General features: G+C 46.2%; 2 protein-coding genes across 2 annotated transcripts in view; one reads left to right on the top strand and one right to left on the bottom strand.

The window, feature by feature from the left end:
• The window catches only part of ZCCHC14 (zinc finger CCHC-type containing 14), a 30,648-nt gene extending 18,797 nt beyond the window's left edge, over positions 1-11,851 (top strand). Inside the window, 10 exon segments of the mRNA XM_070761841.1 lie at positions 1,318-1,412; positions 1,537-1,591; positions 2,542-2,827; positions 3,906-3,997; positions 4,822-4,946; positions 5,890-6,033; positions 6,120-6,571; positions 6,573-7,340; positions 7,342-7,579; positions 8,736-11,851. Coding sequence (XP_070617942.1) covers positions 1,318-1,412; positions 1,537-1,591; positions 2,542-2,827; positions 3,906-3,997; positions 4,822-4,946; positions 5,890-6,033; positions 6,120-6,571; positions 6,573-7,340; positions 7,342-7,579; positions 8,736-8,791 — 2,311 coding nt within the window. The 3' untranslated portion in view covers positions 8,792-11,851.
• Positions 11,852-14,405: 2,554 nt separating this feature from the next.
• Positions 14,406-24,826, bottom strand: MAP1LC3B (microtubule associated protein 1 light chain 3 beta). Its single transcript, XM_070761842.1, has 4 exons — positions 24,679-24,826; positions 22,126-22,181; positions 16,161-16,267; positions 14,406-15,569 (listed from the first exon to the last, which is right to left on the bottom strand). The coding sequence occupies exons 1-4, from the start codon at positions 24,716-24,718 to the stop codon at positions 15,395-15,397; spliced, it is 378 nt and encodes a 125-aa protein (XP_070617943.1). The 5' UTR covers positions 24,719-24,826; the 3' UTR covers positions 14,406-15,394.
• Between the last annotated feature and the right edge of the window lie 1,109 nt (positions 24,827-25,935).

Below are 25,935 nucleotides of genomic sequence, written 5' to 3' on the forward strand. Positions count from 1 at the left end.
GGCGAAAAAAGTGGGGGGGAGAAAGTGGGCTATTTCAGGAAACAAGAAGGCTTTGAGATGATTGAAGCTGATAAGAGACAGACAAGTGAGAATCACAGGACCAATCACTCTGGAGTGTTTTATTTATTTAATTAAACCTACCACACTTGTATGTGTGGCTCCCATTTAAAGAGGAGTTTTTTTGAGGAATTTGAGAAGCTTGTACTAGATTTGGGAACGGGGAGGAAGTCATTGCAAAGAACTTAAAAAGAGGTGTTGTGTGGGTAGAGTAATGAGAAGAAATGGATAACTTTGGCGGGAAAAATAAACCTTAAAGGGCCAGTTGCATCTGGTGAGCCAAATCCACTTTTAAAAAATTAACAGTGAGGCATCAGTGGAAACCAGAGCCGAAGCGACGGAAACCCCTGTATGGCTGGCAGAAGCAATTCATTAAATTCCACTAGCAGTCTTATTTGCTCCCATGAAATATAATGGCCAAGGAGGTTCTACTCTGACCAGTGATAAGTAGTCCTCAATTTGTGACCACAACTGGGGCTGGAACCTCTGTCCCTAAGCGAATCACGGGTTGATCAAAGAGATTCCAACCTCCCCTCTTGACACTGACAGTTGGGAGGAGCAGCCATAGGTCTCAGGGCCCTTATAAGGGTCATTGAACACATGGTCGTAAGTCGAGATCTGCCAGTAATTATGAATCGATTGTCTTGGCAGATTTAAGCGACACAGGAGGATCGCTTCTGCCGCATGAATCCCAGCGACCAGTTAGGTCCCACAGAGTGGGCCTTCTCCAGGTCCCGTCAACTAAACGATGTCGGTTGGCGGGGTCCAGCGGAAGAGCCTTCTCTGTGGCGGCCCCGGCCCTCTGGAACCAACTCCCCCCAGAGATTAGAACAGCCCCCACCCTCCTTGCCTTTCGTAAGCTCCTTAAAACCCACCTCTGCCATCAGGCATGGGGGAACTAAGATATTCTTTTCCCCCTAGGCTTCTACAATTTATGCATGGTATGTTTGTATGTATGATTGGTTTTATAACAAGGGTTTTTAGCTGTTTTAGTATTGGATTTTTACATTCTGTTTTTATCACTGTTGATAGCCGCCCTGAGTCCACGGAGAGGGGCGGCATACAAATCCAATAAATAAATAAATAATAAATAAATCGTGGCTGTTTCATGAATTGGTCCCCAGCCCAGAGGGCTCTTCAGTGACTTCAATACTTTTGTCGTTTCCTAAAGAGTTCTGTACAGTGGGAGTTCATTTTTGACAGCTTTCGCAGTCTTCCTTTTGCTTTGCCTGAATATCATCCTTCACAATAATTTTGCAGGTATCTGGCATCTTTACCGCCCCATATCTGGAAAAATGACCACGTCAAGAAATTTTTCAGCACTTCATGTCACTCCCCACAATATCAGAGTTCAAGTAAGTTTAAAGAGCAAATGCCACCTCGACCTTCTCCCAAAATATATATGTGTGTGTGTGTGTGTGTGTATATAGACTTAGCCAAATAATAATTCTCTAAATATTGTGATGCCCTTGTTTTTAGGTCCGGGCAATTCTTCCCTTTACAAAGTCGGTACGACGCTGGGTGCTTCTGGAAGGTGAGATGAATTTAGGGAGAGGGTAGAATACAGAAAAATTGAAATGTAGATCCGCTTCCTGTGTAATTAGAGGAAATATGTCTGGATAATTCCCAGATAGATTTCTCGTTTTCATGATTTACGTGCTTTATATTCATACGAGATCTTCCTATTGCTCAGGGTACATCGTCCTCCTCACCTGAGCAAAGATCCTTCCCTGCCCTGCTGAGGCATTGCCATTTTTGCTGGTGTTTATTCCAATTTCCAACAACCCACATTTGGAATACTGTGTTCAGTTGTGTTCAGTTCTGGAGACCTCACTTACAAAAAGATATTGATAAAATCGAACAGGTCCAAAGACGGGCGACAAAAATGGTGGAAGGTCTTAAGCATAAAACGTATCGGGAAAGAATTCATGAACTCCATCTGTATAGTCTGGAGGACAGAAGGAAAAGGGGGGACATGATCGAAACATTTAAATATGTCAAAGGGTTAAATAAGGTTCAGGAGGGGAGTGTTTTTAATAGGAAAGTGAACACAAGAACAAGGGGACACAATCTGAAGTTAGTTGGGGGAAAGATCATAAGCAACATGAGAAAATATTATTTTACTGAAAAAGTAGTAGATCCTTGGAACAAACTTCCAGCAGACGTGGTTGGTAAATCCACAGTAACCAAATCTAAACATGCCTGGGATAAACATAGATCCATTGTAAGATAAAATACAGGAAATACTATAAGGGCAGACTAGATGGACCATGAGGTCTTTTTCTGCCGTCAGACTTCTATGTTTCTATGCATTCAATTTATGGCCACTGCAAAAAGGTCATAAGATCGGGTTCAATCATGTGACCCTCTTTACGACTGTTGCGGCTCATGGCAGTAATTGCAGGGGCTCAATTAGCGTCACCACTCGAGGACTATCCGCGGTTCCACGATTCATTCCAACCTGGCTTTCCTCCTCTCTTGCAGGCCCATCTGTGGGGTTGCAGGTGTCCAGGCCGCCCAGAACAGTCTTCAGCATCACCTGCCCCATCCGTCCGCGACCGCCGTTGCCCTCTCCCACTGCTCTCATTCAGGTGGGGCCGGGCCCACGTTAGCATGCAGCCGCGGCCAGATAGAAAACTCTTCCCCTGTTTTAATGGCTCCAAGTCCACAAAACCCACAGGCCCAGGAGCAAAACGGAATTTTAGATTGGCTGCGGAAACTCCGGTTGCACAAATACTATTCGGTTTTTGAAGAGTTGACAATGGAGAAGGTATGATACAGGCCTCACTGGAAGAATACGGTGCTTTTTCTGTTTCTGTTTCTCCCCGTGTCCTGTGACTGCCCGATTTGGTTTCACAATTCACAAATTGTATTTCAAGCAAGCAGAATCTCTCAATAGTCTGGGAAACAGCTGAGCCAGTGTAGGCGTTACTTGGAGGGATGCTACTTTTAAAATGGCCTGTAAGAAGTAGTAAAGATGTACAGTGTTCCCTCGATTTTCGCAGGGGATGCGTTCCAAGACCGCCTGCAAAAGTCGAATTTCTGCGAAGTAGAGATGCGGAAGTAAATACACCATTTTTGGCTATGAACAGTGTCACAAACCTTCCCTTAACACTTTAAACCCCTAAACTGCAATTTCCCATTCCCTTAGCAACCATTTAGATTATTACTCACAATGTTTATTTATTAAAGTTTATTTAAAAAACTATTTATTAAAGGCGGACGAAAGTTTGGCAATGACATATGACGTCATCGGGCGGGAAAAACCGTGGTAAGGGAAAACCCCGCAAAGTATTTTTTAATTAATATTTTTGAAAAACCGTGGTATAGACTTTTCGCAAAGTTTGAACCCGTGAAAATTGAGGGAACACTGTAGTACTCCTTTGCAGGAGGATGTTGTAAAGCTATGACCAGCTTACTCTGATTTAAAAACGATAGTGGAGTGCCCTCTAGCGGACGTGAATTATGCCACTTAAACCCAGAGCAGCTCTAAAGGCCATTGTCTAGTAGATGTTTAATCTGAGTATTTTGGTATAAATTTAGCTATAAATTGAATTTAGTGCAAGGTTGAGTTTAATGTAATATTTTCCTCTCTCTTATTGGAATGTGTCCCACTTCATTGTGCCTGCCTTAGCATTCTCAATTTGACAAATACTTTTATGTTTAGAAAATGTGCTGATTTATTTATTTATTTTATTCATTTATTAATTTGTCCAATACACAATACATAGGGAAGAGAATAGACATGAAGTAATATATATATATAAAGATAATATGTAAAAATGGAGAAGATATATGAAAGGAAGAAAATAAATATATGAGATAAATTCTTTGTCTTTCTCCACAAGTTCTTGAGCCTCACAGAAGAAGATCTTAATAAGTTTGAAACACTCACAATGGGAGCAAAGAAGAAACTCAAGACCCAGCTGGAATTGGAAAAGTAAGTATCAGCCATAGAAACACAAGCGGTCCCCCCCCCCAGAGGGATTTGTAACCCTTTGGTACTAAAGGAATTTGGTTTTTTAAAGACATCATTCCCAACAACTTAGGAAGGTATTGTAGGTCCTTAAAAAGAGAACCAGGACAGATTTGATCTTGGATTTGGGGTGGGGGTGATGGAGTGCCATTCGATTTTTGTTCCGGAACGTTCGGTGGCCAGTACAGGTACCGTGCTGTCAGTTGTAAAACATTTGTTGATGGTGAGGCTGGCCGTCCAGTTGCCATCGTCCAATGGGGACATCTTGTGACCACAACGTCAGACTTCTGCCAGCTTTCCCATTGTCAGTGGGGAACACTGAAAATCGGGGTCACGTGACTGCAATGCTTCCTGTAATAGTGAGCCAGGCCCCCTGCACCTGGGTTGGAGTCACGTGGTGGCAGGATTGGAGTAACGTCTAGAACTACGAGGACCCGTCAGAAGTTCCTTTTGTTCAGGCTCATGGCGACTCTGAAGGAGGGGTAGCTGTGCGAGCTCTGGATGATCTCTCAGAAAGAGCACCTGTGAGTTGAGGTTGGGAAAGGGGCGACCCATGGCTGCTACGCCTCTGGAAAAAACGCAGCCTGGCTAGAAGACATGACGGCTGCATTCAAGGTTTTTTAATAAGGGGTTTTTAGTTACTTCAAATATTAGATTTGTCATACATTGTTTTATTATTGTTGTGAGCCGCCCCGAGTCTACGGAGAGGGGCAGCATACAAATCTAAATAAATTAAACTAAACTAAACTAAATTAAATTAAATTTTCTCAACCTTTTCTTCATGGCAGAGAAAAGTCAGAGAAGCGGACCATGAACCCAGCCCCGTCCCCATCCATCAGCTCTGGGGTGGCCAGAGTTCCTCCCACCACTCACGTCAACCCCATGCAGAACATTCGTGGGAACCATGCCACAGGTAAAGGGCCCCCCGGCTGTGTCAGATGAGCGTGCTTCTCCCTCGTTGGCCTCTTTGGGGAGGAGGGGGGACATAGCCAGGACCGAGTGATCCTGGAAAAGGCTCTGGTTTCCTTTTGGCCCTTTGCTCAAATACAATAGTCAGAATCCTCAATCTGAGTATTGTATTGGCAGTTCTGTGTTGGAAAACACTTCAGAAGAGAAGGATTTAGGGGTCGTGATTTCTGACCGTCTCCAAATGGAGGAACAGTGTGGTCAGGCGGTAGGGAAAGCAAGTAGGATGCTTGGCTGCATAGCTAAAGGTATCACAAGCAGGAAGAAGGAGATTGTGATCCCCTTATATAGAGCGCTGGTGAGACCCCATTTGGAATCATACTGTGTCCAGTTCTGGAGACCTCACCTACAAAAAGATATTGACAAAATTGAACGGGTCCAAAGACGGGCTACAAGAATGGTGGAAGGTCTTAAGCATAAAACGTATCAGGAAAGACTTCATGAACTCCATCTGTAGAGTCTGGAGGACAGAAGGAAAAGGGGGGACATGATCGAAACATTGAAATATGTGAAAGGGTTAAACAAGGTTCAGGAGGGAAGTGTTTTTAATAGGAAAGTGAACACAAGAACAAAGGGGACACAATCTGAGGTTAGTTGGGGGAAAGATCAGAAGCCACATGAGAAAATATTATTTGACTGAAAGTGTAGTAGAGGCTTGGAACAAACTTCCAGCAGACGTGGTTGGTAAATCCACAGTCACTGAATTTAAACCTGCCTGGGATAAACATAGATCCATCCTAAGATAAAAGACAGGAAATAGTAGAAGGGCAGACTAGATGGACCAGGAGGTCTTTTTCTGCCGTCAATCATCTATGTTTCTATGTGTCTAAATCTGTGACTTCCAAGGTTGTGACTTCCCTTTACGAAGATTTCTGCTTCTCTCCCCCAAGAGCTGCACGTGGACGTGGATCAGAGGGTCTCCAGCACGCCCCCCCGCGAAGGCAGCTCCTCGGAGTCTTCCAGCTCGTCCTCCAGCCCCATGGGCCTGCAGCCCCGGGAAGAGAGCTCGGACAGCGCCGAGGAGAGCGAGAGGCGTAAGAGCGATCCCTCCCGTTCTGTGGCGGCAGCCCCCGGGCCTCCCTGGGTTAGGGTGCTGCAGCCGATCCCCTTTGCCTTGCAGGTGTGGAGATCCACCCGGAGCCCTCGGAGAAGGAGAAGCCGGTCCTGATCCTGAATCACTTCGGCTCCAGCTTGGCCCGGCCCACCGCTCAGGTTTTGCCCGTACAGAACGAGTCGGGGTCCAGTCCGACGGCTCACCACTCCTTGCCGAGACAGATGACGGCCGCTCCGATTCGGATATTAAACACAATGCACAAAACTGAGCGCGGCCATGCGGACCTGAAGCTCCTCCCTTCCCCTATGCACTCGCTTCTGCCTTTGGAGGAGAGGACAAAGTTCTCGGGGGGGCCTGCTCAGACGTGTGTCAAGGTGGAGAAGAGCTTTGGGAGCACCCTGGCGGATCGTGTCCCGGTGCCTCCACATCAGCCCCTCCAGCTGCTCTCGGCTGTCCCCGAAAACGGCCCCTGTGCACCTTCCCTCCATTTCGGGCCCCGGTCCAAATTGGTCCACGCGCCCCGCACTGGACCGGATGGCGAAACCCTCCCAGCACCCTCCGGGCATCCTGGCGGAAACCAGCACCACGGCCACCGTCACCTCCAGCACGGTCTTCCAAATGGCCCGGCCACCCATCAAGCTGCTGGTCCCCTCGTCCGTGGCCCCCAGCGATGCCGCCCTGGCGGGGCAACCGCCCTGCTCGGCCAGTATGCAATTCAGCGTCTCCCCAGCAATAATCAGCCCCCCCCGGACGGCTCTGTACACCGCCAACACCAAAGTGGCCTTTTCCGCCATGAGCGGCATGCCGGTGGCCCCCGTGCCCGGCAGCACCTTCTGCGCCAACAGCAACCCTGCCGCCGCGTCTTCCAGCAGCCACCTGGCCACCTCCTTCGCCAACCTGGGCAGCCTGCCCAGCTGCCCCCCTCCCAGCTCCAGCCCCACGCTGTCCTCGGCGGCGGCGGAGGGCGGCTTCTACGGCGGGGGCGGCTCCGCGGGGAACATGCCCCTCCCCAACCAGAACAGCCATCACCACCACCATCACCACCACCACCAGCATCAGCAGCCGCCCCCGCCCGGCTGCATGGTCTGCAGTTCTTGTGGCTGCAGTGGGAACTGCGGCTCGAGCGGCATGACCGTCAGCTACACGAACTACTTCCAGCCCCCCTTTTCGGGGCCGTCCATGTTTACGTTCCCCTTCCTGCCCTTCAGCCCCCTGTGCAGCAACGGCTACGTCAACCCCCAGCAGTACAACAGCAGCTCGGCTTTCCCCATGGTCCACTCCCCATACGGCGGCGGCCCCCCCCACGCCGGACTCCCTCATGAGCGGACAGTCTACCTTTGCGGTGCCCCCCATGCAGAGCTTCATGGCCGGCACCGCCGGGGTGTACCAGGCACAGGGGGTGGTGAGCAGCGGCGGTGGCGGCTCGGGGCACAAGAAGCCCGGGAATCTCTCCTGCTACAACTGTGGGGCCAGTGGTCACCGGGCTCAAGACTGCAAGCAGCCCCCGATGGATTTCAATCGACAAGGTGAGGGGGGGGCCGTGGCTTGTCGGAGGTGGGTGGGGCTGCTCCCCCACCCCAAAAGAGGGAAGTTGGGGCCTGTGGTCCTGGGCACCGGGAGGGGCAGAGAACCTGGTTGGAAATGTCAAGCGTGAATTTGGCTGTTCTTTGCCAGATTTGATCCAGTCCCGGAATCAGTGTTCTGTGGTTGTGCGAAGGGCATAGCCTGGGCTGCAGACGGGCTGGGTGCCAGTCCCCCCCCCCACAACCCTCTGCCCCTGTCTGCTTTAGAAAGCTATCCTGAGGACTGGTCCCCCGAGAAGGCAGAATATTAAAAAGCACATTGTTTTTATAGCATTCTGTAATACAGGAGCAGCTGAAGGGTCTGGCACGAAGGAGGCTGAGATGGGAAGGCAGCCAGTGTAGCCCCCCACCCCCCCAAGATAGCAACAGCCCTTAGATTTATATACCCCTTCACAGAGCTTTATAGCCCTGTCCAAGCAATAGAATCAGCCTCTTGCCCCCCAACAGTCGGGGTCCTCCTTTGACCCACCTTGGAAGGATGGAAGGCCGAGTCAAGCTTGAGCTGGTCAGGATCGAACTGCCAAATTGCAGGCAGCCGGCGGTCAGCAGAATTAGCCTGCAGTACTGCAGCCTAACCACTGTGCCACCACGGCTCATAAGGAGATCTCAGCTTCCTTCAGAAAATGAACTATTAGAGGGAGTCCTTGACTTACAACCTATTGTTTAGCGGCTGTTTGAAATTACAGCGGCCCTGAAAAAATTGGCTTGGGAGCAGCCCTCCCACGTACAATGCGTGTAGTAGCCCCACCTTCCTGGGATCAAAACGGGGATGGGGCGGGCGGAGCTTCCTGGGATCACATGACCCCCATTCATGACTTTCCCGACTGGCTTCTGCCAAGCAAAGCCAGCGGGGGGAGTTGGATTCGCTTAACGACCGCAGGTCTCATTTGATGAGCGCAGGGGTTCACTCCAACTGCAAGTCGTAAAATTGGGCAGAATTCCCTTAACAACTTCCTTGATTGGCAGTGGAAGTTCTGCTCCCAATTGCGATTGTGAGTCCGGGTCCTGCCCGCATTGTGTCCCCAATGTCTGAACTGGGATTCTTAGCGCCTGGATTGCAAAAACTCTGCTAACGTGACCTTCCTTCTTTTTCCTTCAGGTACATTTCGGTTAAAATACGCTCCCCCGGCCGAGAGCTTAGAGTCCACGGACTGAGCTTAACTTCAGATGCAATATTTTGTGATGGCAAAAGGGCCATGAAATAATTAGGGACCTTCAGATTGGGAGTCTATCTGTTGATCCTATTAATGTTATTTTTTTAACCCAAAGGTGCTCTACTTCAACCCTAGGAAGGAACTTTAGGAGAGGGGGCGGGGGGCCTCCAAGCCCATTTTTTTCACACACCCCCCCCCCTGAATTGCCAAAACAGATTTTAATGTTGGATCTCCCCGAAGATAGGCGAGGCTGGCCAACTGTCTTTCCTTGTTGTATAGAAACTGCTGCACTTTTGCCGAAGAATGTTGCCATAATTTCACCTTCCATGCTGGAAAATTAAGACTCCTGGGCAGCTACGTTATAATCTGGAGATGGAGTGAGAGCTAAAGGCCGGTGGTGGTGGTTGCCATGCGCCTGCTGGACTCTTAACCTCGGAAGCTAGTTAAACATATCTCCTCCTCCCCCCTCCCGCCCCCCCTCCTCTCAAAATAAATCAGGCACTACACTCTGGGATTTTAAAGGGTTGCACTACGGAAGAATGTATAATTCTGTTCTGACTTTCTGCACTTCTAGCCAACTGAGGTCAGGGGAAGAGAGGTTGGAAACAGAGGCACCAGCAGGCTATGTGGTCGTGTAATAAAGGGGGAAAAAACCTGAACCCTCTTTTTCTTCCCAAAGAACAGAGGTGAATGCTTCATTCTGGAAAGAGTTTTGTATACCAGGTTGGTCAGCAATTCCTCTCAATGTAGGACTAACTTACCAGCGGTGGATTAAAGTTAAAAGTCTCCGGAGGTCTAGTTGCCAGAGATTCAGTGGTATTTTTTTCTCTTTTTTTAAAATTGTCTTCTACGATTTAAGGAAGTGTTAACAATTCGTAGGAAATGGTGTTCTGCATCTGTAATAAATTTTAAAATTCAGACTCTTCCAGGAATTTGTTGGGTTTGGAAGGCACAGCGTCAAATACAAAGTCCAGTAGCATACCGTTTCATTACTTAGGAAAGGTTTATAGTTTGCCTCTTTCGTCTGATATGGGCTATACATTTTTTTTAGCTTTGGTAGCTAAGTAGCAGCCAGTAGCGCTTATCTGAAGGGGCTTGAAACCACGCAGATTGTTACCTGTCAGAGGGAGGGGACGGTTTTTTCCAATAATTCCTTCTCCTTCATCCTCTGGCTGCACCAACTCTTCTTAGTTGCGTGGGACAGGATTGGCTGCTTTGTAGTAGAGGAGGGCCTCCCTCCGAACAGCCGGAGCAGCTTTTGGTAAAGCAAGTGGTGAGTTCCAATCCTGTGCTGCTCTATTGCCTTGAACCCCGGTACAGTCCAACATGCCTGCATCTGATGTCCATGATTTCTATGCAATTCTGCAATGGGGTATTCCGTTTCCATCTCCTCCCTTCGGCTTCACCAAAACAGGGTTTAGTTAGATGGGTGCAAGGCAGACTTGGGTTAGTTGGACTTGTATTCGCTCTGAACTCTGCGGTGATAATGTGACTGCTGTCCACATCAGTGTCTCAAGATCATAGCCTGTAAAATTCATTTTGTCGTGCCCGGAATGATTGAGGCTGCTGCTATAGACATGGTCACTGTGTGTGGGGGAGGGGGGATGTATTGAAAGTGGATTGGGAACTCAGCAATTTACGTGGCCTTAATGATTTTGCCATGAGTAGAAGCAACCTGCCTTGGTTAATTACATTTTTCAGTTCATGTTTACTGTTAAAGCTGAAAACACTTTTTTAAGTAGCCTGAAATATACGCTAAGAGCCAAATGTCCATTAAAAAGGAATCATATCATCCCCACGAGCTTAACAGACTAAAAACCTTATTGGTTTTTTTTCTTAATTGGGAAGCCTTTAGAAACTTGCCTCTGTTACATCTGCGCAATTGAAAAATGTGATTTTCTTTCCCATGGGGAAAAAGACCCACTGGCTCAGCCGTCCAACTTTCGAAGAGAACCGCTTTGATATTATAATTGCAGAGAAAACGCAGCGGAATCCCCAGGAGAGAACCCGGTCTGGCTTTTCTTGGTCTGCCTCTGACAGTATTAGGGTTTGCCTTGTAGTTCTCCATTCATCTCCTCCACTATCCAGAAGTGGTTCGCAGTGTTTCATATAGGAATAGATGCCCACAAGCAGGCCTCGCGAGCCAGAACAATTGAAACACTTTCTTAGAACATAGCTAACTTTGCGTGCCTCGGTTTGGTAGCAACTTTGCACTGAAGGACTTGAAGGAATGTGACTCAGTCCATGTTGTTAACAGCACATGATGCAGGATTGTCCAAAATCCTAGTCTAGAGGGGACGAAGCATTTCCTTGCTTTAAAAAAAAATAGTTTGGACCGTCTGCATTGAAGGAAGGCTGTTTTCATTGACTGTACTGTAGGATACCTGCCAGGTGTGAGGTTTAGTGAGAACCTAGTGGAGCACTACAAGACTCTGAGTTAGCCTCTGATTAAGAGAGCAGCTTTCTAATTTCTGTTGGAAATGATGCCTTCCATATAGTCCTGAAATAAACACACCTAGACAGGTAGAGGAAAAGCTTCAGCAGATGCCCTTCATTTGAAGGCTGAAATGACCCTAGAATGACCAGATTCCTTATGACCTATCTGCACCCTCTTATTAATGGGCTCTACCTGGAAGCAGGAATCGAGGAAGCCAACAACTCAGAAAGCTACCACTATCCATACCTCTCTCCGTAAACTGAATTTTAACTGTTAAATAGGAAGCATTTACGTCCCCTAGTGGCAGGTTAACATGTTTTCCAGTTACAACTTTCCGTTTGGAGCAAAAGGGACGACGCCTTTTGCCCACTTCGAGCCATTTCTTTTACTCCTAGTATTACAAAATGTGCACGAAACTTTATATAAATATCAAAAAGTTTTGTAAATATTTAATATTTACCTAATATGATTTCGAACTGTAAATGTCAAGTATTCTGGTATTGGGATTTTTATGTTTTATTATACTTTGTTAAAAGGTAAAATTGTACATTTTTAGAATGTTTTTATCCGAGTAAATTTAATGTACTGAAAAACAAATAAAAGACCGCAGTGTCTTTCCAGTTATTCTCATTGATGGTTTTCCCCCCCCTCCCCTCGAGGATAAAGATAATGCCCGGAGCGGGTCAACTGCTTTCATCAACAGGCTGGCAGGAGGGTAGTTTTATGTATGTATGTATGTATGTATGTATGTATGTATGTATGTATGTATGTATGTATGTATGTATGTATGTATTTATTAGATTTGTATGCCGCCCCTCTCCGAAGACTTGGGGCGGCTAACAACAATATAAAAAGACAATGTAAACAAATCTAATATTAAAAACAATCTTAAAAAACCCAATTTAAAGAACCACTCATACATACAAGCATACCATGTATAAATTCTATAAGCCTAGGGGGAAGGGAAATTTCAATTCCTCCATGCCTGACGACAGAGGTGGGTTTTAAGGAGCTTGTGAAAGGCAAGGAGGGTGGTATGGTATGTTTGCGTATTATTTTTAAATAATGGGGCTTTTAGACTTTTAATGTTAGATTTGTTATTTTAGACTTTTAATATTAGATTTGTTACTGTATATTGTTCTATCACTACTGTGAGACGCCCCGAGTCTGCGGAGAGGGGCGACATACAAATCTAATTAATAATAATAATAATAATAATTTTCAGGCATGGGAATTGTAGGCAAAGTGCACTGAACTTTGCTTTTCTGCAGGAGAGCAGCCTGGGTTTGTACCATAATCAGGCAGGTGCCCCCAGGACTGCGTTTGTGAAATGCCATTTTTTCCCCAGATGGGGAGGGGGGAGAGGAGGGCTTGACCTAGATCCCACTCGTGCAGTTTGGCTGCTCATCTCCAGTTTTGTGGCACTGTTCCTAGCAAGCCACCGACCTGTACTGATCCGTGGCCCAGGAAGTGGGGACTCTGTCGTAGTCCCCTCAGCAGGCACGGCCTTTCTTGCAGCCTTTGGAGTCCAGTTTTTTCTTGCATCACAATCATTCAGAAATCCCGTCCAGTCAGCAGCAACAGTGGCTCAGGATTCGAGCAATTCTGGTCCCCAGCAACCGGCCAGAGGCAGCTGCACCAATTTCCCGGTGCCTTGTTATATTAATATAAGTGGGTTTCAATGTTGAAAAAGTCCACGGCCATATTCATTGTCACCCAGCACATACCGTATTTTTCAGAGTATAAGACGCACCTTAGTTTTGGGGGACAAATATAGGGAAAAGAATCTGCCTACCAGGTATTCGTCTGGTGTAGCGTCCTTAGTCTGGTCAGTTTCAGCACATTATTTTATTCCGTGGTTAGGGCTTAAAAAAAAACTTATTTGGAGAGAGTAACAATGAAAGAGCTTGCAAGCCAGTAAGAGCTGGGAACATCATTAGCACCTGGTTACGGCTGGAAAGAAACTTACATGGAGCAAGTCAGAGTAATGAAAAAAAACCTCTGCAAAGACTTGGAGCTTTCAAAACATTCTTTGCAGAGAGTAACAATGAAAGAACCTGCAAGATAAGAGCTGGGAAGATTGTTAGCACCTAATTAGGGCTTGGGGGGGGGGAAGCCTTAGGCCTTTACAATTTATGCATGGTGTGTTTTGTATGTATGTTTGGTTTTATAATAAGGGTTTTTAATTGTTTTACTATTGGATTGTCACATGTTGTTTTATCACTGTTGTTAGCCGCCCCGAGTCCACGGAGAGGGGTGGCATACAAATCCAACAAATAAATAAATAAATAAAATAAAAAATGAAAAGCTTTAAAAAAAAAAAAGCCCCGGCTCTCTGGAACCAACTCCCCCCGGAGATTAGAACTGCCCCTACTCTCCCTGCCTTCCGTAAAGTTCTTAAAACCCACCTTTGTCGTCAGGCATGGGGGAACTGAAACACCTCCCCCGGCCACGTACAATTTATGTATGGTATGTTTGTGTGTGTGCTTGTTAATATAGTGGGGTTCTTTTTAAAATTATTTTAAATACTTAAATTTATTGAATCTATTTGGATTTGTACGATTGTTTATATTTTTGTTGTGAGCCGCCCCGAGTTCGCAGAGAGGGGCGGCATACAAATCTAAATAATAAATAAATAAAATAAATAAATAAGACGCACCGGAATTTTCAGCCTGTTTTAGGGAGGAAAAAGGTGTCTTATACTCTGAAAAATACAGTAACACAGGAGCAACTGGGCCAGGTTTTGGATGGGCTGCTTTAAAACAACCTTACCACCAGTTAGGGTGGAGGACCCACTACATCACTTTTTCAAAAGAGCAACGAGATGCAGCCGTTCCATACTTAAAAGGGTGGTCTGTATGTAGAACTTACGTTGCACAGAAGACATCACATGTATACAATGAGATCTCACAGGGACAATTTGGAAACCAAACCCTGAATAGGTGAATGTCAAGCGACAAGCTGGCTAGCAGGCTAAGCCTTTCAATGGACTGAGATTTTGGCAGGATTTCTTACCATCCCACCTGCATACCCATAAACAGTAAATTTACATTTCTGAAGAGGCCAAACCTATACCTGAAATAATTCAGCACAGGCCTCAGCAACAACATGAGAATTCACAGTCGACCTGCATCAGGTATATAATTGTAGTCATCGAGTCCACACGCACTCTTGGTCATTTTAGATACAGTCTAGACTTTAATCAAGTGAAATTATGTTCAGTGTGAAATTAAAACGGAAGAAAACCAAGGTTTTCGGCCACAGATGCAACGTAGATTCAATCATAGTTCCACCTGTACCAGTTTAAGAACTTGGCAGGTTAAAAAGATGAAAGTACATACAGGTGCACAGAAAGACGCAATTTGTAAGGGCTAAAAAGCTTGCATCTGTCATCACCACTTGAAGGGTAACAGGAAGTCCTCTTTTTGGAGGGTGAGATGGGCGGATTTGGTTTAAAAAAAAATGCACGACAGAATACAAATATATTAAGAGTAACGTTCTGAACTGTTAAGTACATAATGTTTTAAATACACACTTCCTAAACTAAAGCTATGCTTGGTATATAGTTATAGTTAGCAACCTGGTGCTTTGCTGGTATTGACTGAAATCGCAATACCAGGGAATTAACCCCTCTATCTCTTCTCCCCACCGTCCCAAAACATGCACTTATTTTCCAAACACTCGGGAGAGGCAGACTTTCCTACCTTTGAGGAAAAGCAGCTAAGGAGCTGAAATATAAATTAACAGGATATATCACCGAGATGTATTTCAGTTGGCTACTTTTAACATTTAGCCCAGTTCCTATGATTTGAGTTAACGCCAACATTTAAAAAAAAAATATTATTATTATTATTATTATTGTCAACATGCATGTTATGATCGGTCTTGCTCCAATTCCAGAGGCTTTTAAAAAGCAAGTAGGCCTGTGCAAGCGTATATAAGCAAGTCTACAAAGCTGGGCCGCTTGTCCGTAACTGGCACTCGATCTGTTAAATATTTACAAACGAAAAGGAAAAGGACGTGGAGGACACATCCCGCAAAGCACAACTACTCTGGGCAGATCAGTGGCGCGACATCCCTTTCTTTTTTTCTCCTGGGCAAAGGGGCAGGGGAAGGGGAGGGGGAGGTAAAAACTAGGTTGGGCTACAAGGCCGAGGGGCAAAGTGTTTACGGGGAGGATTTCATGCCAAACGTTTCCTGAGAGGCGTACACCATGTACAAGAATCCGTCTTCATCCTTTTCGCTCTCGTACACCTCCGAGATGGGCGTGGAGACGCTCACCATGCTGTGTCCGTTCACCAGTAAGAAGAAAGCTTGGTTGGAATTCAGCTGCAGTCGCCGTCTGGAAGGGGAAAGGAAGCGGTTCGGGAAACAGGAACATAGAAGATTGACGGCAGGAAAAGACCTCCTGGTCCATCTAGTCTGCCCTTGTACTATTGCCTGTATTTTATCTTAGGATGGATCTATGTTTATCCCAGGCATGTTTAAATTCAGTTCCTGTGGATTGACCAACCACGCCTGCTGGAAGTTTGTTCCAAGCATCTACTACTCTTTCAGTCAAATAATATTTTCTCACATTACTTCTGATCTTTCCCCCCAACTAAGCTCAGATTGTGTCCCCTTGTTCTTGTGTTCACTTTCCTATTAAAAACACTTCCCTCCTGAGCCTTATTTAACCCTTTAACATATTTCAATGTTTCGATCACGCCCCCCCTTTCCCTTCTGTCCTCCAGACTATACAGATGGAGTTCATGATCAGTTTTATGCTTAAGACCTTCCACCATTTTTGTAGCCCATCTTTGGACCCGTTCAATTTGATCCGTCTCTTTTTGTAGGTGAGGTCTCCAGAACTGAACACAGTATTATTCCAAATGGGGGTTTCTGAGGTCTCACAAAAAGTGAATCTGCATGCAAACAATGACGGGTTAAATACCTGATTATCTTGATAAGCTCACTCATGTTGACGTGATCTGGGACCAGAAACTTTGTTTTGTCCAGAACGGGAAGCTGCTTTTCGCCTTTATATCTTTCGATAATTACCTGGGAAAAAGAATGCCAAGAATAGAAGCAAACGTTGGAATGCGAGAGACAAGCAACTTTAAATTCACATTTTATATCTGGGTTGGCACAAAATGGAACTATGCTTTTCCAAACCATGCCAGCTGGTACTACAGGCCATCTTGTTACCTGGGGTTTCTACTCAGCAGTATTTAAAATAGCTTGAACAACACAATATTCGTGGATTTACATAGTAGCCTTTATTTTAAGGGAAACTGCTGATGTGTGTCCAGAATTATTAAGAAAATTAAAACAAGGGAAGAAAGGGGCAATTGCAGGAGAGATCATGGAAGTAGCAAAAGTGGTGTTTTAAATAAAAAGCACTGCAGATAATCATCATCACCGTCATTCCAACATTGGCAAAAACGATATCTTTGCTCTTTGAGGAAATGAGAACCATCTTTCAGCTGTGGCGAGGGGGCGTTTGCCCAGGTTCGCCTGGTGCGCCAGTTGCGGCCCTATTTGGACCGGGAGTCATTGCTCACAGTCACTCATGCCCTCATCACCTCAAGGCTCGACTACTGTAATGCTCTCTACATGGGGCTACCTTTGAAAAGTGTTTGGAAACTTCAGATCGTGCAGAATGCAGCTGTGAGAGCAATCATGGGCTTCTCTAAGTATGCCCATATTACTCCAACACTCCGCAGTCTGCATTGGTTGCCGATCAGTTTCTGGTCACAATTCAAAGTGTTGGTTATGACCTATAAATCCCTTCATGGCACCAGACCAGAATATCTTCGGGACTGCCTTCTGCCGCACGAATCCCAGTGACTGGTTAGGTCCCACAGAGTGGGCCTTCTCTGGGTCCCGTCAACTAAACAATGTCGTCTGGCAGGACCCAGGGGAAGAGCCTTCTCTGTGGTGGCTCCGACCCTCTGGAACCAGCTCCACCCTGAGATTAGGATTGCCCCCACCCTCCTTGCCTTTTGTAAACTCCTCAAAACCCACCTCTGCCGTTAGGCATGGGGGAATTGAAACATCTCCCCCTTGCCCATGTTGTTTTGGTATTTGATTGATTGTGTGTGTTTTTTATTAAAATATATATATTGGGGTTGTTTTTTATGAATTTCTTAACCTAAAACTGTAATTGGATTGGTAGGTATTGGATTTGTCACTATGTCCTTGTCACTATGTGTCATTGTTGTGAGCCGCCCCTAGTCTGCGGAGAGGGGCGGCATATAAATCCAATAAATCTAATGTAATCTAATGATGACATTTGTAAATATGGCCCCAGAAGGAAGCTGCTCAACCTGAAAAGTAACAGCCTTTGTTTTCTACAGGAACTGATCAGCCCAACACTGCATTCAAATGTTCGTAGTACAATTCTATGCTCACCCACACAATATAAATTATACATTTCAACGAGATTGGCTCCCAGACAAAGTCTAAGCAGGAAGATCAGCTCAAGAGAGTTCTACATATATACAGTATATATTTTTTTTTACAAATTTCTATACTCTCTGAAAAATCATTCTAAATGCTACTAACTACAGGACAATGCCTGCTCCTTATAGCCTGATATAACCTGGCTCTTTGTTAAGCAAAAGAGGGGATATCTTGACAAGTTAAGTTTTTGTCATTGACAAACAGATTATGTAAGCCTATAATGCTGCCATTACTTAAGATATGCCAGTGTTGATTGACTAAAGAGATCATATGACAAGTATAAAAATGGAACTGGATGCAACTGCTTGTTTCACTGTTAGTTCTCTTTGGAAAGCAAAGGAAACAAAAATGATTATTTGGGCTTCGATATTGATAAATATCAATATTCCGTAAAGTAACAGTTTTCATAGTTTCTATACAAAGGACTGTGTTTAGAAAGGAAACAGAGTGAGACAAGTTTCTGCTACATTTGGCACGGGGGGGGGGGGGGGGAGAGAAACATAGAAGATTGAGGGCAGAAAAAGACCTCCTGGTCCATCTAGTCTGCCCTTATACTATTTCCTGTATTTTATCTTAGGATGGATCTATGTTTATCCCAGGCATGTTTCAATTCAGTTACTGTGGATTTACCAATCACGTCTGCTGGAAGTTTGTTCCAAGGATCTACTACTCTTTCAGTAAAATATTTTCTCATGTTGCTTCTGATCTTTCCCCCAACTAACTTCAGATTGTGCTCCCTTGTTCTTGTGTTCACTTTCCTATTAAAAACACACTTCTCTCCGGAACCTTATTTAACCCTTTAACATATTTAAATGTTTCAATCATGTCCACCCTTTTCCTTTTGTCCTCCAGACTCTACAGATTGAGTTCATGAAGTCTTTCCTGATACGTTTTATGCTGAAGACCTTCCACCATTCTTGTAGAAAAAAATTAAATAGGCTGATTTTAATTTAGGCCGATGGTGATGATGACACCTGTCTTGAGTTTGGCCTTGATTTTTGTTTTCTTGTACTAATTATCATCTTTATTTTTTGTTTTTTCCTGTTTGATGTTGCAAACCGCCCAGGATCCCTGACCATGGGGTGGATTATAAGTACTGTATTACAACACAGAGGAACAAACAAATCGATTACATAAGCTAACAAAGAAAATGAACAAACGCACGGTGATTCCTCAATTATTTACTGCTTTGCTCGATAGAAAATTACTCTCTCATCCAACTCCAGACACTCTTCGGTTAGATTCCGCTAGGTTACTTTTATGATGGAGAGGTCAATACATTTTAAAAATTGCCAAGGCCCATTGAACAGCTGCATCCAATGGCCTTTCAGGAGTCTCTTCCACACAGCTGACCTGAATTCCTTCCCTGAAATTGCAAAGGGATCAGGGGCAAAAGACTCCCCAGATTGGTCTACATGGAAGAAAGACACCCCCCCCCCCCTTAACCCCGGTGGGGGTTGGGATGGGGGAAGGGTAGCTTCATCAGCCACTGACCTGGACAGTCCAGAGGGAAGGGCAGGAAGGGGGTGGGGGGTAAGCCCCGCAACTGGTCTACAATTAGTTTAGTTTGTTTAGTTTTATTGGATTTATATGCCGCCCCTCTCCGAAAAACTCGGGGCGGCTAACAGCAATCATAAACAGTATACAATGATAATCCAATACTAAAAGCGAATTAAAAACCCCTTAATATACAAAACCCAAACCTACATACAAACATACCATGCATACAATTGTAACGGCCTAGGGGGAGAAGAAATCTTAATTCCCCCATGCCTGGTGGCAGAGGTGGGTTTTAAGTAGCTTGCGAAAGACAAGGAGGGTGGGGGCAATTCTAATCTCTGGGGGGAGTTGGTTCCAGAGGGCCGGGGCCGCCACAGAGAAGGCTCTTCCCCTGGGTCCCGCCAATGCTGACAATGCCACTCAGGCTACTCTGCATTTTGCCCCTTGCTCTGATAGGGGAACAAGACTGGGAAACGAGTGTGTCACATTATCTTTTGCAGCGAGCAGGAGAACTGAAAGAGCGTGGCCACTTCCTGGTTCCCCGAAACGCACACTGCCTGCAATGGGATTTACCCCAAAATTGCACAAACATCTGAGCCAGCATATCAAGCAAGACTGTTATTGGACCACAGGCATTCTGCTTTGGCAATGAGGATGGAAATCCCATTTTTTAGCATTAGCATTTATATTTTATTTATTAATTGGATTTGCATGCCGCCCCTCTCCGAAGACTTGGAGCGGCTTACAAAGTTATATACCCCTTTTTACACAAAATTATATACAGTTCACAGTGTTTTTACAGCCCTCTCTAAGCGGTTTACAGAGAGTCAGCATATATTGCCCCCAACAATCTGGGTCCTCATTTGACCCACCTCGGAAGAACGGAAGGCTGAGTCAACCTTGAGCCTAGTGAGGTTCAATCTGACAAACTGCTCAGCAGAAATAGCTTGCAGCACGGCACTCTAACCACTACTTTCCTGTTTTGCAAAGCTGTCGTTTTAACTTTGCTGGCTGTGGGTCCATTTTAAATGCTGCTAACAAAGCCCAACAGATGGCTTTTTTAAAGCAGCTGCATCTTTCCCTGGAACGGGCTCGGGATAAAATGGGTGCAAGTTCAGGTGGCTTCTGGGAGGTGGCCTGCCTCTAGCCTAGGTACATAGCCCTATAGCACAGAAATGTGGGCCACTTTAACCCAGAAAGAGGGAATCGATTCAGAGAATACTCTTACCTTCCCCTCCCTAAGTCTGTCCAAGCCTCTCTTGGGACAGGGACAGCAAAAGGCTGAAGTCAACAAAAGCAGGTGGAGTTCCAAGGTCTTTGAGAAATCCTGGTGGATAGAACTATTCTTGGGCCCCCCAGATTCAGTGCTCAAGAACACTGGAGGTTTTTAAGATGCAACCATGTGTCTGAAATGGTACAGGGCTTCCTGCCTGAGTAGAAGGTCGGATTAGAACAGTGTTTCCCAACCTTGGCCCCTTGAAGATATCTGGACTTCAACTCCCAGAATTCCCCAGCCAGAAGACCTCCACGGTCCTTTCCAACTCTATTGTTCTGTTATTACTTCTGTCTGACCTGCCCAGCTCTTATTGTTATTTTCTTATTTCCCACACAAGCTCTCAGAATTTTGGAAAACTTCTGTATTTCCTTCCCAACAATACTGTAGATGAACTTTGCAATTTTAAGACTTATGGACTTTAACTCAAATTCTAAAAGTTGAAGTCCACAAGTCTTAAAGTTGCCAAGTTTGAAGACCTCTGGAACAGACCGTTGGGAATGTTATTATTGAGAAGGGCGAGCGGTTTTCAACATTGGCATCGCTTCTTTCCCAGCATCTAATATGGCTTTATTCGTTTGGATGGATTTCTTATTATTTTGTAGGAATGCTTCTGCTGATGTGTTGCGACAGTTCTATAGAAGTATACTTGTTGTTGTTATTATTATTATTATTATTATTTATTAGATTTGTATGCTGCCCCTCTCCGAAGACTCGGGGCGGCTAACAACAATATAAAAAGACAATATAAACAAATCTAATATTAAAAAACAATCTAAAAAACCCCAATTTAAAAAACCACTCATACATACAAACATACCATGTATAAATTCTATAAGCCTAGGGGGAAGGGAAATTTCAATTCCTCCATGCCTGGCGGCAGAGGTGGGTTTTAAGGAGCTTGCGAAAGGCAAGGAGGGTGGGGGCAACTCTGATATCTGGGGGGAGCTGGTTCCAGAGGGTCGGGGCCGCCACATAGAAGGCTCTTCTCCTGGGTCCCGCCAAACAACATTGCTTAGTCGATGGGACCCAGAGAAGGCCAACTCTGTGGGACCTAACTGGTCGCTGGGATTCGTCTGCTTCCTTTGTGGCATGCAATATTGAGTTTTTCACTCAAGGTCCACAGAAATATGATCAAGAACGTCTTAACGGATTAGCGGAAAAGGAGTTTCAAACTGTATTGGAGAAAGACAGGAACAAATGGTTCTCTTGCTCTAGATCAGGCGTGCCCCTATGAGACAATATTCCAGGGGGTGCGAAAACCTGGGTTTAGAGGTTTCAAAATTATAGTGTATATGCAGAATTATATGCCTATAATTATTTAATTTTGTAAGGGGTGATAGAATATATCAGAAGCATTCAAGGGTGTGCGCGCTATAGAAAAGGTTGGGAACCCCTGTTCTAGATCTTCCTCTCTCAAAACAAATCAGAAGCTGTTATTTCAGTTTATTTCCTTTCTCTAGTTAGTTACACATTAAAAGAAAAACCAGCTGCAATTAGAAATTGAGCTCTGGAGCAAAACAAATGTGTATCCTTCTTTAAAATAAACAACACAGGGCAAAGTATCTTTCAGTCATTATGATTCCACCAACTGAAATTGTTAACCCCTTAGGCCCTCAAATACGGCTGACACTGTAAATCCAGTCTCACCATTAGGCAGACCAGTTTGAAGGCAACTCACCGGTATCTTTGTCGGGTGCTGTTCGCGAATAAGTCGGACATCTTCTACTCTTTGTTCTGGAAGGGAAAAAGTAAAGTTTGCCAAGTTCTATCCCTCAACAAAGAAAGCAATTCAGCTTGTTTAGAATCAACGATTACACTTTAACAAAGTATAATACCAACCTCTTCAAAAAATACAAAGGTAGCCAATGGTTATTTGTACTGCTATGCCTCAGAGGTTCCATGTAAGATCCCCCCTCCCTTTGAAATGGGCCTATTTGCATTGCTCACTTCCTAAAGGAAAACAAATAGCAAATGTGACCTTTACTTTCATTTTCAGCAGCACAAAAACAAAACAAAGTGCCAGCCTTCTTCCGTCTTCCCAGAGAAGCAGGAAAACCAGTTTAGGCAGAACAAAAACAGAAGCAACCACTCAAAACAGTCTTCTTATGCAAAAGAGGGAGGGAGGAAGAGAAAGAAAGAAAGAAGGAAGGAAGGAAACATAGGAGACTGACGGCAGAAAAAGACCTCATGGTCCACCTAGTCTGCCCTTATACTATTTCCTGTATTTTATCTTAGGATGGATCTATGTTTATCCCAGGCATGTTTAAATTCAGTTACTGTAGATTGACCAACCACGTCTGCTGGAAGTTTGTTCCAAGGATCTACTACTCTTTAAGTAAAATAATATTTCCTCACGTTGCTTTTGATCTTTCCCCCAACTAACTTCAGATTATGTCCCCTTCTTCTTGTGTTCACTTTCCTATTAAAAACACTTCCCTCCTGGACCTCATTTAACCCTTTAACATATTTAAATGTTTCGATCATGTCCCCCCTTTCCCTTCTGTCCTCCAGACTATACAGATGGAGTTCATTAAGTCTTTCCTGATACGTTTTATGCTTAAGACCTTCCACCATTCTTGTAGCCTGTCTTTGGACCCGTTCAATTTTGTCAATATCTTTTTGTAGGTGAGATCTCCAGAACTGGACACAGTATGATTCCAAATGTGGTCTCACCACCACTCTATATAAGGGGATCACAATCTCCTTCTTCCTGCTTGTTATACCACTAGCTATGCAGCCAAGCATCCTACTTGCTTTTCCTACTGCCCGACCACACCGCCCACCCATTTTGAGACTGTCAGAAATCACGACCCCTAAGTCCTTCTCTTCTGAAGTATTTGCTAACACAGAACTGCCAATGCAATACTCAGATTGAGGATTCCTTTTCCCCAAGTGCATTATTTTACATTTGGAAACATTAAACTGCAGTTTCCATTGCTTTGACCAATAAGGAAGGAAGGAAGGAATCACATTTAAGCCTCAATTATGCCATTTAACAGCTGAACTTGAAACTCCAGTAGCAATAAATTAATTCACAAGTCTTGCAAGAGTCAATTATTTCTTTTTCCTCCCAATCAATAAACCCATTTCTAAATTTTGGGCAAGGAGGGCAATGCTCAATATTTTCTTCCGCTTTTCTGCATCTGGTCTGTCAGAAGTCACCTGCCGCTGAGTATTGCAGTCACCCAGGCAATTAGTGAAATAATCACCTGTGATTCAACTTTTCCACAACCACAACAACCCCATCAGGTCTTCTTACTAGACATCGCAGGGAAAAGGATTTGCATTCGCTTCGTGAACCCCTGGCATTGCCCAGGAAGCGGGTGGGCAACTGCAGGGCTCTTCCCTCGCCTCCACCCCACCACAGTAGCCCTTGCCACCCCATAAACCCCCCCCCCCCGGCTCCCAGGGAAGGCGTGCCAGGGAATCCCAAGATGCCCGCCTGCCGGGCGGAAGTGACAGGCACCAGACCTGTTTACGTCTGGAGGCCAAGAAGCCGCACAAACAGGCCTTCTTGCACTGACATGTCCCCCCCAGCTCCAGGCTTGGTTTAATTGGGGGGCGGGCATGGATCCTCATGGAGGGGCATCCCAGGGCACATTGAACTGTGGGGGGCAGGACATTGGAGGGGGCTTTTAGCTCTCTGCCCCCATAGCCACAGGACTGGAGGGGGGGCATGGATCCTCATGGAGGGGCATCCCTGGGCACAATGAGCTTGGGGGGCAGTCAAGACATTTGGGCGGATAAGCTCTCTGCCCCCCCCAGTGTTGGGGGGGGTCTTTCTTGGGGAGGGGGCTGGAGTCCTCCCTTAATATTCTCAGGGGGGGGGCAGAAGATGCCAGACAACCCATGAGAGGTGAGAGGGGGGGCTTCCTGGGGAAAAGGAGGAGCCTTCCTGGGAGAGAGGGTCTTTCTTGATCCCCAGGGCGGGGGTCCTTCCTCTACCGAGCCCCCTCCTTCCTTGGGGGGAGGCAGACCAGGTGCAGGCAAGAAGGAGGGGAGGGGGGAGGCCTCTCCTCCCTCTCTCTCCCCTCCCGGCCTACTCCGCAGGGCTGCTGTGTGGGGAAGCCTAAAGCCCCCTCCCCACTCCTTCCTCTCTCCCGCCCCCTCCCCCCGGCCTTCCGCAGAGAGGACTCCAACTCCCATCGTCCGCAGCCGCCCCCAGACGGGGAAAGGCCTCCGCCAGGCTCCGCGCCCCCCCACCCCAGCCCATCCCTCCGCCGGGGCCCACCAAAGGTGCGTCGCTGCTTGAAGGTCTTCTCCGAGGGCATCGCGGCGGCGGCGGCGGCTTCTCTGCGGCCTCCTCAGCAGCGCCCGGCCTCCTCCTCCTCCTCCTGCCCCCCCCCGCCCGCCCGCAGTCAGCTGACCCCGGACGCCCCGCCTCCCGGCCTCTGACGTCACAGGGAGGGACGCAGGAAGAAGAAGCAACAGCAGCAGCAGGCCGCGGCGCCTCCTGGGCTTCGGATGCGCCTGCGCAGTCGGCCCTCCCTGGCTCTGCGTCTGGAGGGAAGGCCGGCGAAGAGGCGGAGGCCGCCGCACTTGCGCAGATCGGGCAGTGGCTTCTTCCTCTTCCCCCTCCCCGGCAGCCGGGGTTACCATGGCGACTCACAGGCGGAGGAGGCCCAGCCCTGTTGACAAGCCAGGTTTGGGGGGATCGCAAGGTCCATGGTGCTGAACCGTCTACGTCTGCTCCCAGGTTATTGGTTATGTTGGAAAATGCAACTTCCAACATCCTAGTGTACAACTCCCATCGCTCTAAGTGGTGCATAAGTGCACCAGTCCTAATGTTTCTCTTTTACTAGTATCTATATAAATATTATATCTTTGTATACCAACAATATCTACTTGACAAAACAAACAAACAAATAAAAATAAACGCTTCTTCTATGGACTCCCTTTTTCTGCCATTCAGAGGCCTGGACTACAGAGCCCATCGTCCTCATCCTCAAATAGCATGGCTGCCTGGAGCTGTGCTGCAGATGCTGGAAGATTCACTCCCCAGGCTCTGCTTCTTGGCATACTCTTTTTTTTTTTGTTCTTTTGTTATTTATTTCGTTCACGTCTGCATTTGATTTTTGTCTGCTTAATATTTTTATTTTATTACATCATTTCTGGCCGCTGAAAGCCCATGTGGGATGTCCAATTCCTGGCGTCCATTCTGCTTTCGTACTGGGCATCCCTCGGGCAGCTGCCATGCTCAGCCCCAGCGGGACCATCCGCACTCCGGCTCTTCATTTCTGCTTACTCAAAAGCCAAAGATTTCCTGTGGTGCATAATGCTCCATTCTTGCAGCTCATCATCCGCTTCATCATCCATGGCGGATCCTCATTGCAAGGAATGGCCCGAGGGAAACATACCAGGACTGTCCCAAAGAGAGTCAAGGCCCATCCTTCAAACCCCTTCGGAGCAATGGGACAGCTGCCAAGGGGCAGGTTACGACAGGACCAAATGTTTCTAGTCCCTCTCACAGTGCAAGAGTACGCAACCC

This window comes from Erythrolamprus reginae, chromosome 9, assembly GCF_031021105.1.
Source record: "Erythrolamprus reginae isolate rEryReg1 chromosome 9, rEryReg1.hap1, whole genome shotgun sequence".
Taxonomy (NCBI): domain Eukaryota; kingdom Metazoa; phylum Chordata; class Lepidosauria; order Squamata; family Dipsadidae; genus Erythrolamprus; species Erythrolamprus reginae.